Consider the following 12,864-nt stretch of genomic DNA (forward strand, 5'->3'; position numbering starts at 1 on the left):
ATTTTATGTTTTCTGCTGTCTTTCCTATCCCTTTCTCACTGCCAAGTTGGGTGTGCAACATCTCTGACGTAAGATTACTGCAGTAACTTCCTAATGGTCTCACCCCCTCTAAGTTGCCTGCCTCCATATTCTTCAATATACAGATTGAATATCCCTGTTACAAAATGCTAGGGACTAGAAGTATTTTGAATTTGTTTTTCTTTATTTTGGAATATTTACATGTAATGAGATACCTTGAGGATGGGACCCAAGCATAAACACATAATTTGTTTATATTTCATATATACTTTATATAATAGCCTGAATGCAATTTTATAATTTTGTTCATGAAACAAAATTTTCATATGTGAGGCCAAGTGTGTAATTTGTACTTGTGGTATCATAGTGGTACTCAAAAATTTTAGGGTTCTGGAGCAGTTTGGATTTTGGATTTTCAGATTAGGGATGCTCAACATGTATTACAAAATGTAATGTCCTGTTTAAAATCCTTTAGTACTTCCAGATAAAATCTAAGCCCCTTACATGATAGAAGAAATACCCATGACTTACCCCTTCCTCATCTGCTGTAAACTTTCTCAAGCCTTTATAACTCCTGCCTTTCTGAATTTTCCAGTTACTGAAGTACAAGGTGCATGTTTGGCATGCTGTTCCTTCTTAAAGTGCCCTTCAGCTTTCATTGGTTTCTCTGTCTATCCTTTAGACTTTGGTTCCTCCAAGGAATTTTCCTAGCCAATGCAGTCTCAGATACAGTCTCCTGTTTTTGCTTCTTTATCCTCCTGCATGCTGCATTTCTTTTATTGCATTTACATCACTAGTTTATCATCATGTTACTTGTCTGACTTGCCTGTCAGATTGCTAATTCCTTGAGGCCAAGGACCCAATCTGTCTCCTATTCCTGGCACATGGCAGGTTCCCAGCAAAGACAACCTATCACTATTGCCAATAATTTATTATATGGTAATTTTATACACAATAAATGAATGAGAACATTTAGGATATATAAAGCAGAATATACATGCTAGATATCATGTAAGCGATGCCAAGCAAGGATTCAGTTGATAAAAAGTTTTCATGGAAGAGTTGACATTTGGAATGGGCTTTGAGATATGGGTACATTTTGGGATGATAAATTGTATTTAGTTATTCAACAATTATCGATCAGTGATCATGTGCTAGTTACTTTACCAGGCTTTAAGGTTATCCAGATCCTATCTGGTACTTGTTACCATAATCTCTAATTGATTACTAATAAACATAGACATTTCCAAGTATTCTGAATTTTAGTTTATTTTCTTTGTAACTTATGATTAAGCAACACTGCCTGTAAAACTGTACCTGAACGTGGACTCATTTTAGAATTAACCTTAGTTATAAATACTGACCTATTACTGTGGCCAGGCTTTGTGAAAGCTGTTTTCTAGTTTCAGTGAAAAATAACTAAGGTTCTAAAACACATTTTTGCTTTTCAAAAATGGTTTCACAAATCCATTTGAAAAGGAATATTAAAACATGAAAAGCAGGCAACAGGTGAATTCCTAGACTCTGCTTATAATTGTTAGATTATTTTAGAGCTCTGTTAATTATAATTTGTAAGTCCTAATCAGCCTATATTGAAAGGCTAAATAGGTTATAATCTTACCCTTTCTCCATATCCATACTCTAAAAGAGTAAAATAAACACATCCACACTTCACTCATAAATAAACGCTTCCAAGTCATATAATTGAGAAATACATTTTTAAGTAGGAGACTTTAATTTTGTATTAAAAAACACAAAACTTGTGTTTTTGTTTCCTTCCGTGAATTTTTTTTCCTTTTAAATTATGTGAGTGCTGAGGTGTTTACTTTTATTCTAGTATACTGCATGAATTTTTTTAAGCAATACCTAGTTTACTAAAGTCTTCAGACATCTCTTGACACACTCATATATAGATTTTTAAAATGACAGCCTGATAGACACACATTAATTTTATTGTGAATTCTTCCTGACACCATCAGCAGTCTCCTTATTTGAAAGTAATATCATGAGGAGGAAAATAAGTCATTGTGTATGACAATCCTTTGGAATTGCTTTAAAATATAAACTATTTTTTAAAATAGCCTAATTAATCTTTGGCCTAGGCCAATCCCAAGCAAAATAATAATTTTCTAATTACTTCATATTAGTCTTTATTTATAACCGTTTAAATGTTTTGGAAGTATTGTTTAAACCAGGGAGCTGCAAACCATGACCCAGACAGGCTATTTTTATGAATAAAGTTTTATTGAAACACAGCTGTTATAGAATATTTAGGAGACCAGAGAGACCAATGGGTGAAACTGGAGGATTTTATTAAGGTGGCCACTGGCTTGGAGGATTGGCATTTTAAGTTTGAGCCCTGGAGAAAGAAAATGGGGTACTTATTCATTTGGGATGAGGTTTACAGAAGTTAGAACAAAGAACACTTAATTAATTTGCAACATGTTTTGTGATGTATGTTACATTTGAAAAATAGCATTTTGAGAAACATATTGTACATTTTGGAGTGTTATTTTGTCCTGTGACCTTGAAGCTGGTTAGCAAGAAAAACAAGAGTTTTGAGATGCCTGGGAACTTGGCTGAGAATGTCGAGAGAATAGATAAGGTAGGTTTTACAGGGAGTTAGTTAATTTTAAGCAGAGCTGGGGGTTGGGTTTTATATTAAACAGCACACAACACAGCAAAATTCACTTTATTATATAGTAACTACAAATTATCAGGTTTTGTTTTTACTATTACTGCTTTTATTTAATTCCCTTTTTCAGCCACACCTATTTATTTATGTATATGATTGATTTTGCAATAAAAGGTTAGAGTTGAATAGCTTTGACAGAGATTATGGTATGGCCCACAAAACTTAAAACTATCATCAGACCCTTTGAATAATAGTTTGAAGGTTCCTAGTTTAATCCATACTGCAATCTGATGGTTTCTTCTTATAATCAAAAAGCAGTTATTTATTGGATACCTAAACCAAAATGCAAAAGGTGATTTTTCCTCTTGCAAAGGTTTTCTGTTATGCAATTAAAAAATTAAAGCTCAGCAAAGTATTATTTTAGCCATTTTTTCATCCATTCATTGCTTAGTAGCCTTGTCCTTGCTCAGTTTCAACAAGTAAAAGCTTTACTTTTGTTTTCTATACATTTGAAAATTATTACATACGAAAAGATTCCCTTATACCTTCTACCACTCTCCCAAAAGAATTTGAGAAAGAATTTTTTTCTGTGAGGGTGAATGTAGGCCTTTTCTTTGTTCTCCGCTGAATTCCAACCTATAATTTCAAGCATAGAAACTCCTTTTCCCTTTTCTTTCAAAGGACTTTGATTTATTTACTTGCCTTGTCATTCACCTACATGTCTTTAAGTTATACTTAATTATATGCTTAATTAGCAATTAGCATAATGAAATTCACTTCTTGGAAGAGGTAGCTATAGCTGAGAAATTGCAGGAAATGATGGAATAACTTTCAGAAGCTCAACTTTGTTGAAGTAGGACTATAAACTACTTGTACGTACTTAGAATAAACTATTGTAGAATTTTACAATGTTAGAGCTAGAATGTGTTGTAGACTCAGAGAGTTGATTCAATGTGCATTAGAATCAAACTTCAATATGCATTAGAATCACCTGACTGGTTTGTTAAACTGCAGGATGCTGAGCCAACCCTCCAGAGTTTCTGATTCAATAAGCCTGAGGAAGGCCTGAGAATTTGCATTTTTTTAAAGATGTTCCTGGTTGATGATTATGATGCTGATTGGTGGTCCACACAATGAGAATGTAATAGAGGAAGGGATGGCTGACCACTGAGGGATTAATTCAGAGCTATTAGGAAAGTGTATGATTCTCATACTTTTAGTATACACAGGGGAGATCAGACACTGTGACCAATACTATTCAAAGCCAAGAAATGTAGATAAGCCATAATTCTCATTTGTTATAGCTGCCACGTGAACCAGATAGTTGAGGTGACACATCATGGCCCCTTAAACCTTATGCTTTGATGGAGACCCTGAGAAATATTTGCTCTTTGAGCTCCTCATTTAATTAGACTAATTTCTAAAAACTGTTCTCATTGTCATTATTATGGCTTTTGCTTGACTTTTAATTTAGTTTAGCTCTGAAATTGTTCCCCTGAAGTGACTCTCAGATATGCTTAGCCACACATTTATAAGCTATACTTTAGGACTGGGGTGTTCTTACAGAGATAGCCAATCATATCCATTATCTGTTTTCCTCTCATCAGTAATCTTAATTCCACCTTTTGGATACATGTTTAGTTAGTCCCATATATAAATTGTAAATGGAATTTAAAGATCTTCTAGTCCAACTAATTTACTTTACGTTTAGGAAACTGAGCCAACCAGATTACTTGCCATATCACATTACTTAGCAAAAAGGCTTGGATTAGCACTCCACCCAAGACCTTAAATCCTAAACTGCTCAACTCAATCATCATGGCGGGTGGAAGGAGCTGAGTCAATGCAGTGTTTGTCCATTTAAAAGATTACATAGAATTTTTTAAAGTGCGTGTTTTGAAACCATACTTGTAAATCACCTTTACTTAGTAGCAGTACATTTTGGCTACCCTAAATAGCTTCAGATCTGTAAAATGAGGAATACTACCTTCAGGGTTGATTGTTTCTCTCTTACCTTTCCTTCTTCACCAGCTGTACTCACTTTAGAATCCTTCAAGTCATCTTCTAGTGTTAAACTGCTAAAAAACAAGAGTTTTTGCCTTTAGTTCCTCACTTCTCATCCTTTTACTCCTCAAATTCCAGACATTTGAGTTCTGCACATACCATTTTCCTGAAACTGTTTCCTCAAACGTCTTAATGATCAACTGATCACTTTTTTTCCCTCAGGCACCTTTTCACACCTCAGCTTTTATACCTTCTGTCAGTTTCAGCACTCCAGACCACCACTACTTTTTATTCTTTTTCTGCTACCTCATTTGCCAGGCTCCATCTTTGTTCACAGGTCCTCTTCCCTTCATCTCTTCCACTTTCCTCAGTGATGCATTTCCACCTTTTTTCTCATTTTGTGCTCCTTCCCTTTGCAGTTCTGGCCATTCCAAAGAGTTATTTATGCACCTGTCTTTGTATGACATCTCTACTTCTGACATCTCTTCCAAGTGCTGCATGCGTACCTGATTTTGCCATACCATCTAGCCTACTGATAATTTCAGACTCGGTACATTTGAAACTGAGGTCATCTCCTCTTCCTCAGCCACAATACGCTTTCCCTTCTTTGTTCTTCATCTTCGTTAATCTCTAAAATGTGTAGATATTCCTCGACTTACAATGGGTTATGTCAGAGTAAATCCATCATAAGTTAAGAATATCATGAGTAGAAAATGCATTTAATACACCTAACCTAGCACAGGAAAATATTAAAATTCAAAATCCGAAGTACAGTTTCTGCTCAATGCATATCACTTTCACACCATCATAAAGTGAAAAAATGGTGAGTCAAACCATTATAAGTCAGAGACCATCTGTATATAGAAATGCAAAAGACCTAGATTATCTAAAACACTCTCAAGAAAGAAAAAATTGATGGACTTAACACTATGTAATTTTATGATTTACTATAAACATAAAACAATAAGGCAGTGTGGTTATAGAATAAGAATCAACAATCATTGCAACAGAATAGAGAGCCTGGAAATGGACTTATGCTTTGTAGTCATGTAATTTTTATAAAAGTACCAAAGCAATCCATTGAGGAATGGAATTTAAAGATCTTGTAGTGCTAGTCTAACTAACTTACTTTACATATGAGTAAGCACCAAGTCTTTGATGCAAATGGTGCTAGAATAATGAAATGTTATATGGAAAAAAATGAACCTGGCCCTCTACCTTATTAAGCAGAATTAATTGGGATTGATCATAGACTTAAACGTAAAAACTAAAAATCATACATATTTTAGCAGAACACATAGGACAATATCTTGATGATGTGGACAGGTGAAAGTTTCCTAGAAATGTCACAGAAAGTAAACACCATATGAAAAAATTTGATAAACTTCATCAAAACTTAAAACTTTTTGTCAGAAACATGGTCAAGAAAGTTTATAGGCAAGCAACAGACTAGGAGAAAATACTTTCCAAAACACATAACTTGACAAAGGAGTGGAATCTAGGATACACAAAAAAGTTCCTACAACTCAATAGATAATATGTATATAATCACACATAACCCAAATTTTTTTAAATGATCAAAAGATTTGAAGACAGTTCACTAATGAAGATAATGCAAATGACCAGTAAGAAGGGAAAGAAATTAGCAGAGAAATGCAAATTAAAATCCTAATTAAAGGCTGGGCATGGTGGCTCACACCTGTAATCCTAGCACTTTGGGAGGCCAAGGCAGGTGGATAAGGTGAGGTCAGGAGTTAAGACCTGCATGGTCAGGGGTTTGAGACCAGCATGGCCAACATGGCAAAACCCTGTCCCCTGTCCCTACTAAAAATACAAAAATTAGTGGGGTATGGTGGCACATGCCTGTAATCCCAACTACCTGGGAGGCTGAGGCAGGAGAATTGCTTGAACTCTGGAGGTGGAGGTTTCAGTGAGCCAAGATTGCACCACTATACTCCAACATGGATGACAGGGCAAGACTGTGTCACAAAAAAAGAAAAAAAAATCCTAATTAAAGGCTACTATACATCCACTAAACTGGCCAAAATTCAAAAGACTGACAGCACCAAGTGTTGGCAAGGTTGTGGGCAACTGTAACTCTTCTACAGCGTTGCTGGGAATGTAAAATGTTACCATTGTTATGGAAAGCTAACTGGTAGTTTTTAATAAAATTAAACATATACCTACTCTGTGACCCAACAATTCCACTCTGAGGTATTTACCCAAGAGAAATGTAAACATAGATACAAAAAGACTAGTACAATATTTAATAGCCATTTTATTCATGATAGCTTAAAATGGGAAACAGTCCAAGTGTACAACAATAGAATAATAAACTCTGGTATATTTATACATTGAATACCTAAGTAAAATAAAGGAATGAATTACTGATGAATGTAATGTGAACAAATTCCAAAGACATGATGAGGAAATAATGTTTTACACAAAAGAGTAGGTACTATGGTTCAATTTGTATAAAATTCGAGAACAAGCAGTCTTCCATGGGAAAAAAAAAAAAAATCAGAATAGTGGTTACCTCTGGGGCGATTGAGTAGGGATTGACTGGTATAAGGAATTTGAGGTATTTGGGATCTGATCAAAGATTTAAAATATGACCATTGTACGGAGTTGCATGAGAAAGTAAGTCCCTCACAGTATGAGACTGTCCAGAGGTTCATCCACCATCCAGAAGGGAAGGAAGACAAGAGAATTTCTAGGGGAGAAAGAATCAGAACAGATATTTCTGGAGAGTACATGTCCTTTCCTCAGTAGTGAGGAAAGGCTAAGTCAGAGAGCTCTAAAGGGGGGGAGCAACTTGGGGGTCTCATAACCGCAGACACTCTCTTCTCAGTGGCCAGCAGGTGCTGGGTGTAGTTAGATGGATTATGCAAATCAGGCAGGCTATTACTGGCTAAAAATATGTTTGGGCTATTTTTATAATACTTGGGTATGTAAAAATTTGAGTTTGGTACTAGTGAGCTTTTGAACTAACAGGTCTCAGTCTGCAGTGAAGAAATAAACAACTAAGGAGCCAATCCATAGAGACTATATTTGGTTAATTTATATAACTGAGAAGGGGCAATAGGGAATTATTTGGAGTGATGATCACTTTCTAAATCTTGTTTGAGGCTTAAATTACACAGATGAGTGTATTTGTCAAAAGTCAGTAGTTATACACCTAGGATTTGTCCATTTTGTTGTATGTAAATTTTATATCAAAAGAAAAATTCAAAATAAATAATTGAACTCATTAATGACATGTATGCTGAAGCATTCAGGGGGATATGTACTGCCTGTATGCAGTTTACACTGAAATGCCAAAAAATAAAATGAATTATTCTATAGATAGTTGGATAGGTATTTGATAAAGCAAGCATAGTAAAATATTAATGGTAGAATCTAGATTGAGGTATATATACATATGTTTATTATAAAACTATTTCAACTTTTCTTTGTTTCAAAATTCTGATAATGAGATATTAAAGACTACTGTGTGGAGAATAGACTTGGGACCAGTTAGGACACTGTACTATTGTATTAAAAAATTACAGTTTTATAGTTTTTGACCAACTATAAGATGATCATTTGACTAATTGATCTCTGGCATTTGATCTGTTACAGGGAAAGTCCTTCTGCTAGTGTTGACACGTGCACATTTCTGTCATCATTTGTGTGCTCCAATAGGACTCTGCTGATTGATGGCCGGGCAGAACTCAAAAGAGGCCTCCAGAGGCAGGAGCGGCATCTTTTCCTATTCAATGACCTGTTTGTCGTGGCCAAAATCAAGTAAGTATACTATATACTCCTGATAATCATTATAAAATTGCATTTTTACTAACAAAAATGCCCTTTCTACTCAATGCTTACTGTAAGAATGTCTTGCCTCTATTACTTTAGGTAATATCTGAAGTGAGTTTATGCCCTTTTTTTGCAAAAAAAAAAAAATGGATTGTTCATTTTTCAGCAAGTGTTCATTTAGGTCCTGTTCTGTGCCATGTCCTGAATAAATGTAGGAGATTCAATTAAGAATGTGATGGATAAAGTCCCTGCTCTTTGGGAGCTTATATTCTAATGTAGGAGCTTACAATCTTATGCATGGAGGGAAATGACAAATTATGATTAGTACTATGAAGAAAATGGGGTGCTGGGTGAAGTAAAAGATGGCATATACATTATGTAGGTGTAGTCGGGAAAAATTCAGTGAAGGATGAAAAGCAATCAGCCATTCAGATATTGGGAGGATGAGCATTCCAGGGAGAGGGAACAGCAGGTGCAAAGGTAATTGGAGAAAGCTTGGCCCTTGGAGGACTTAAAAGAAGGCCTGTGTAACTGGAGGATTACAAAGGAGAGTAAGATGAAGTAAGATTAGAGAAGTGGAAAAGGGTTAGGTTATCATGCCCTTTTAGGCTATATTAATTATCTATTGCCATTTAACAAATTACCCAAAAACATTACACTTTAAAACCATAAATGTTTCATGCAGTTTCTCTGAGTCAGGAGTCTGAGAGTGTTTCACTGGATGGTTCTGGCTTATAAGCCTCATGAGGGCCCTCAAGCTTGTTGGCTTGGATTAAAGTCATCTCAAGGCTGGTCTGGAGCTGGAGAATCTACTTCCAGGCTCACTCAAATGGATGCTGTCAGGCTTAGTTCCTCAGGACCTTTAATATTCCTCTCCACATGGATGAGTGAAAGGCTCCAACTAAATAAATACTCATTTATAAGAAATGGTATAGAATGCTTAGTGAACTGTTTATACATTTTTAAAAAATTAGAGGCAAGCATAATGATAAGAACTGTTTCAGAATGTGATTTGGATAGAAGGAATGCCTAAAGATGTAGTTTTTGAGTGGTATGGTATTATAGGAATAAAGAGAAAGAAAAAGTTTCTCCAACCACATCTTTGCACTAGGTCCACTCGAAGCTCTAAGTTGGGAAACTATTAATAGAGAAAAAATATCATCATTTTCAAAAAATAGTTTATTTAAACATTATTGGATGGGTTCTGTATAATAGATATTATAATAAGAGAATCACAGAGATTTTGTTTAATTTTCCTAACAATCCCCCAAGATAAAAGTTGTTTCAGATATTGAACACCTGGCTCAGGAAGGTTTGTATTTCTTATATACTAAGAAATCATGTAACAATCCTGCACGATCTGCACATGTACCCCAGAACTTCAAGTATTATAATAATAATTAATAAATAAATAGTAAAATAAAAATTTTAGAAAAAAGAAATGGCAGGACTGGGGTTTGAATCTAGGCCTTACTTCCAACGGCTGGCTCTTTCTTTTTTCAGCATACTGTACTCATTAGGTGTATAGCTCAGCCTGGAGGTAGATAACCAATTTTCTGAACTTTAAGACCTTAAAGACTATTTATTTACTTGTAGCATGCATTCAGTTCTTAGGGAAACATGTATTTTCCTTCACCATTTTTGGATATTTTTTTCCTCAGCAGTTACAATGATAATTGTAATAGAGGACCTCTGTTTTTTTACCTAAGGTTATTTATTGTTCTGCATACTGCTAGCATATAAGTTGTTTCTATGGAACCTATGTTTTGTTAAAAATATTTTATATAAAACCAGTTTCTTTTCCATTAGAAAATTGCTGTTTTTAGATATATCGGCAAAATGGGTGCCCATCGTCTCCTTCTGCAGCTTTTTATTTTGATTCTCCCTTTCTTACACAAGGTTATGTCATTTTTTCCCATATACTGCTTTTGAGATCACTGTATCCACTTTAATGTTTTTGTAAAGTATAAAAAAACTCAACTGATTTAAGTGCTGTTATTTAAGAGGTTCAAATTATGAAATATTAAGTATTTTTATTCCTATTGGGAATATTTAAAAGTATGAGTAGTCTAAGTTATTTTTTGGCAGAAACCCAAAGCCCCTGAGATAGAACATAGATATTTGAGATGATTTTTATTAAATCCTGCCACTTTGCAAAAATTTTGACCACCAATTTTTAGGAAACTGATTACATGGTCATTCTCATAGCAAACATTTAGTTATATTCATAGATCCTTCTTAATATGAAAGAACTTAATTTTTATGAAATAACAAAAAGCAAATAGTCCCTTGTAATTCCAAACCTATGTCTTTTATCTCACTTCTTACCCTTAGATGAAGGATTGAGTGTTACCCTGGATCAATTAATTTGTTGAAATAATCTGAGATTAGCACTTAGTCTCTTACTGAGCCATAGGGAACAAGGAGGAGACCTTAGGTTCTGTATTACATGAGATCATCTTCAGGCTTTATTTGGATACTGCTTTCAGTTCTTAGGTTGGGCCTAGAGAAATAAACTGAAGTGGGATACATAATCAGTCAACTGCTACATATTTGTTTAGTGAATTTTAGTAAGTACAATAAAGCAGGGGTTAAATGCTTTCTTCTATTGACTAAATTATTATATTTAATCTGTTTCGTACTGGATGCTGACATGTTTACTGAAAATTGTTTGGAGATTATGGTAATTCTTTTTTGTACTAAATTAGTAAAGTATTAAAGCCAGATGGGTACTTGAGGACCACTTTTGATACTCGTTTGGAAGATAAATAAGAAGTTACTTTTCCAATAAAATCATGTCTTTTCTTTTTTAAAAAACAGGACCTATTTTACAAACATTAAATTATTTAGAAGAAATTAAAGTTCTCTCTGATAATAACCATTGAGCACCCATATGGAATTTACAGAAAGGAGAAATGACTGTACTTACCTCACACCTTCTTAAGCCATCAGTATTCTTGTATTTTATGAGAATAAGGAAATAGTAAACAGTAATGAGTTCTGTTTAGCTGAAGAAGATGAAATAAATTTATTAATAGAATTACCATCAGGTATTTGTGGAATATATAATGGCCTCTACCCCAAAACATATTTAATAAGACAGGGAGAAGTCTCACTGGAATCCTGTGTATTTCAACAATTCACTGATTTTTTCTAGTATGGAGATAGGAGGATATGAGAGCAAAGTATATCTGTCAGCTTAATAAATTTGTAGTAAGGTACTACATTGTAGAAATAAAGAATTTGGCTGAATTTGGCCAGGTGCAATGGCTCATCCCTATAATTCTAACACTTTTGGAAGCTGAGGCAGACGGATCAGCTGAGGTCAAGAGTTTGAAACCAGCCTGGCCAACATGGCAAAACTCCATCTTTACTAAAAATACAAAAAAAAAAATTTGCCAGGCCTGGTGGCAGGCACCTGAGTAATCACAGCTACTCAGAAGGCTGAGGCACGAGAATCACTTGAACCTGGGAGGTAGAGGTTGTAGTTAGCCAACATCACACCATTGCATTCCAGCCTGGGGACCAAGAATGAAACTCTGTCTCAAAAAGAAAAAAATAATTTATTTTTAGAGGTTTTTGTTCAGTCTGTTCATATTGGATTCATACTTTTTAATTCCTGTTGTCGTAATAACTATTGGAGATAGTCATTGTCATACTATTGGAGCCAGTTCACATTAAATTCGTATTTTTTAATTTCTATAGCCTAATACTATTAGAGATTGAAATTGAAAAATCTGAAGAAACACACTATGACCCCAAGACTGCCCATTTTAATATAAAGCTTTGTTGGAATACTCGTTTTAAATATTTTCAAACTAATCCATCTAGCTTTATTTACGTAAGTGTTCATGAGATTTCTTCCTCAGCCTCCATTGTAGCCACATCAGAAAGCCTTGTAGCTCCAGAGAGATTTATTTAAAAAACAGGCCAAATATAGAAAAGCTGAAGAGAACTTCATAGAAAGATAATTTCACCCAGGTGCCAGGTGCTTTGTAGAAATAATGATATCCAGGACTTTTTATAGGTGCTTAGTGGTTAAGAGCATAAATAAGCTCAGGAGTCAGCACTATCCAAGTTTAAATTCTAGCTCTGCTATTTAAGCTGTGTGACTTTTAGCAAGTTAACCTCTCTGCAACTCCATTTCCTTATCTATAAAATTCCTGAAGATCAAACTAAATAATGTGTGTAAAACATTTACAACAACGGTATATGGTAAGTTCTCAATAATTATTAGCCGTTATTATAGGAGAATGGAAGTCATTGTTTGTACTTTTAGACAGTTGCTTGTTTTGGAAATTGGGGTGGATAATGTAGCACCTTATTAATCTAGGGAAAGGATCTTTGAGATGACTTTTTCCCAGGTCAGTAGATGTGGATGGTAGATATTCCCACATGGTATCTCAAGT

The 12,864-nt window shown here is 34.7% G+C and overlaps 1 protein-coding gene and 1 long non-coding RNA gene across 5 annotated transcripts in view; one reads left to right on the top strand and one right to left on the bottom strand.

The window, feature by feature from the left end:
• ARHGAP20 (Rho GTPase activating protein 20) overlaps positions 1–12,864 on the top strand; it is a 133,027-nt gene that overhangs the window by 72,080 nt on the left and 48,083 nt on the right. For 3 of the 4 annotated variants that reach the window (XM_032285638.1, XM_032285641.1, XM_032285640.1), the window contains one exon: positions 8,279–8,443. In XM_032285638.1, the coding sequence (XP_032141529.1) occupies positions 8,279–8,443 (165 nt within the window). The remainder of the gene's footprint in view (positions 1–8,278; positions 8,444–12,864) is intronic. The other variant, XM_032285639.1, reaches the window with a different exon arrangement.
• On the bottom strand, positions 1,939–4,722 carry LOC116556327. Its single transcript, XR_004270943.1, has 2 exons — positions 4,641–4,722; positions 1,939–2,377 (listed from the first exon to the last, which is right to left on the bottom strand). It is a non-coding gene; the product is annotated as an uncharacterized LOC116556327 (long non-coding RNA).

The sequence above is a fragment of the Sapajus apella genome, unplaced genomic scaffold (genome assembly GCF_009761245.1).
Source record: "Sapajus apella isolate SASKATOON/1434 unplaced genomic scaffold, GSC_monkey_1.0 scaffold16, whole genome shotgun sequence".
NCBI lineage: Eukaryota > Metazoa > Chordata > Mammalia > Primates > Cebidae > Sapajus > Sapajus apella.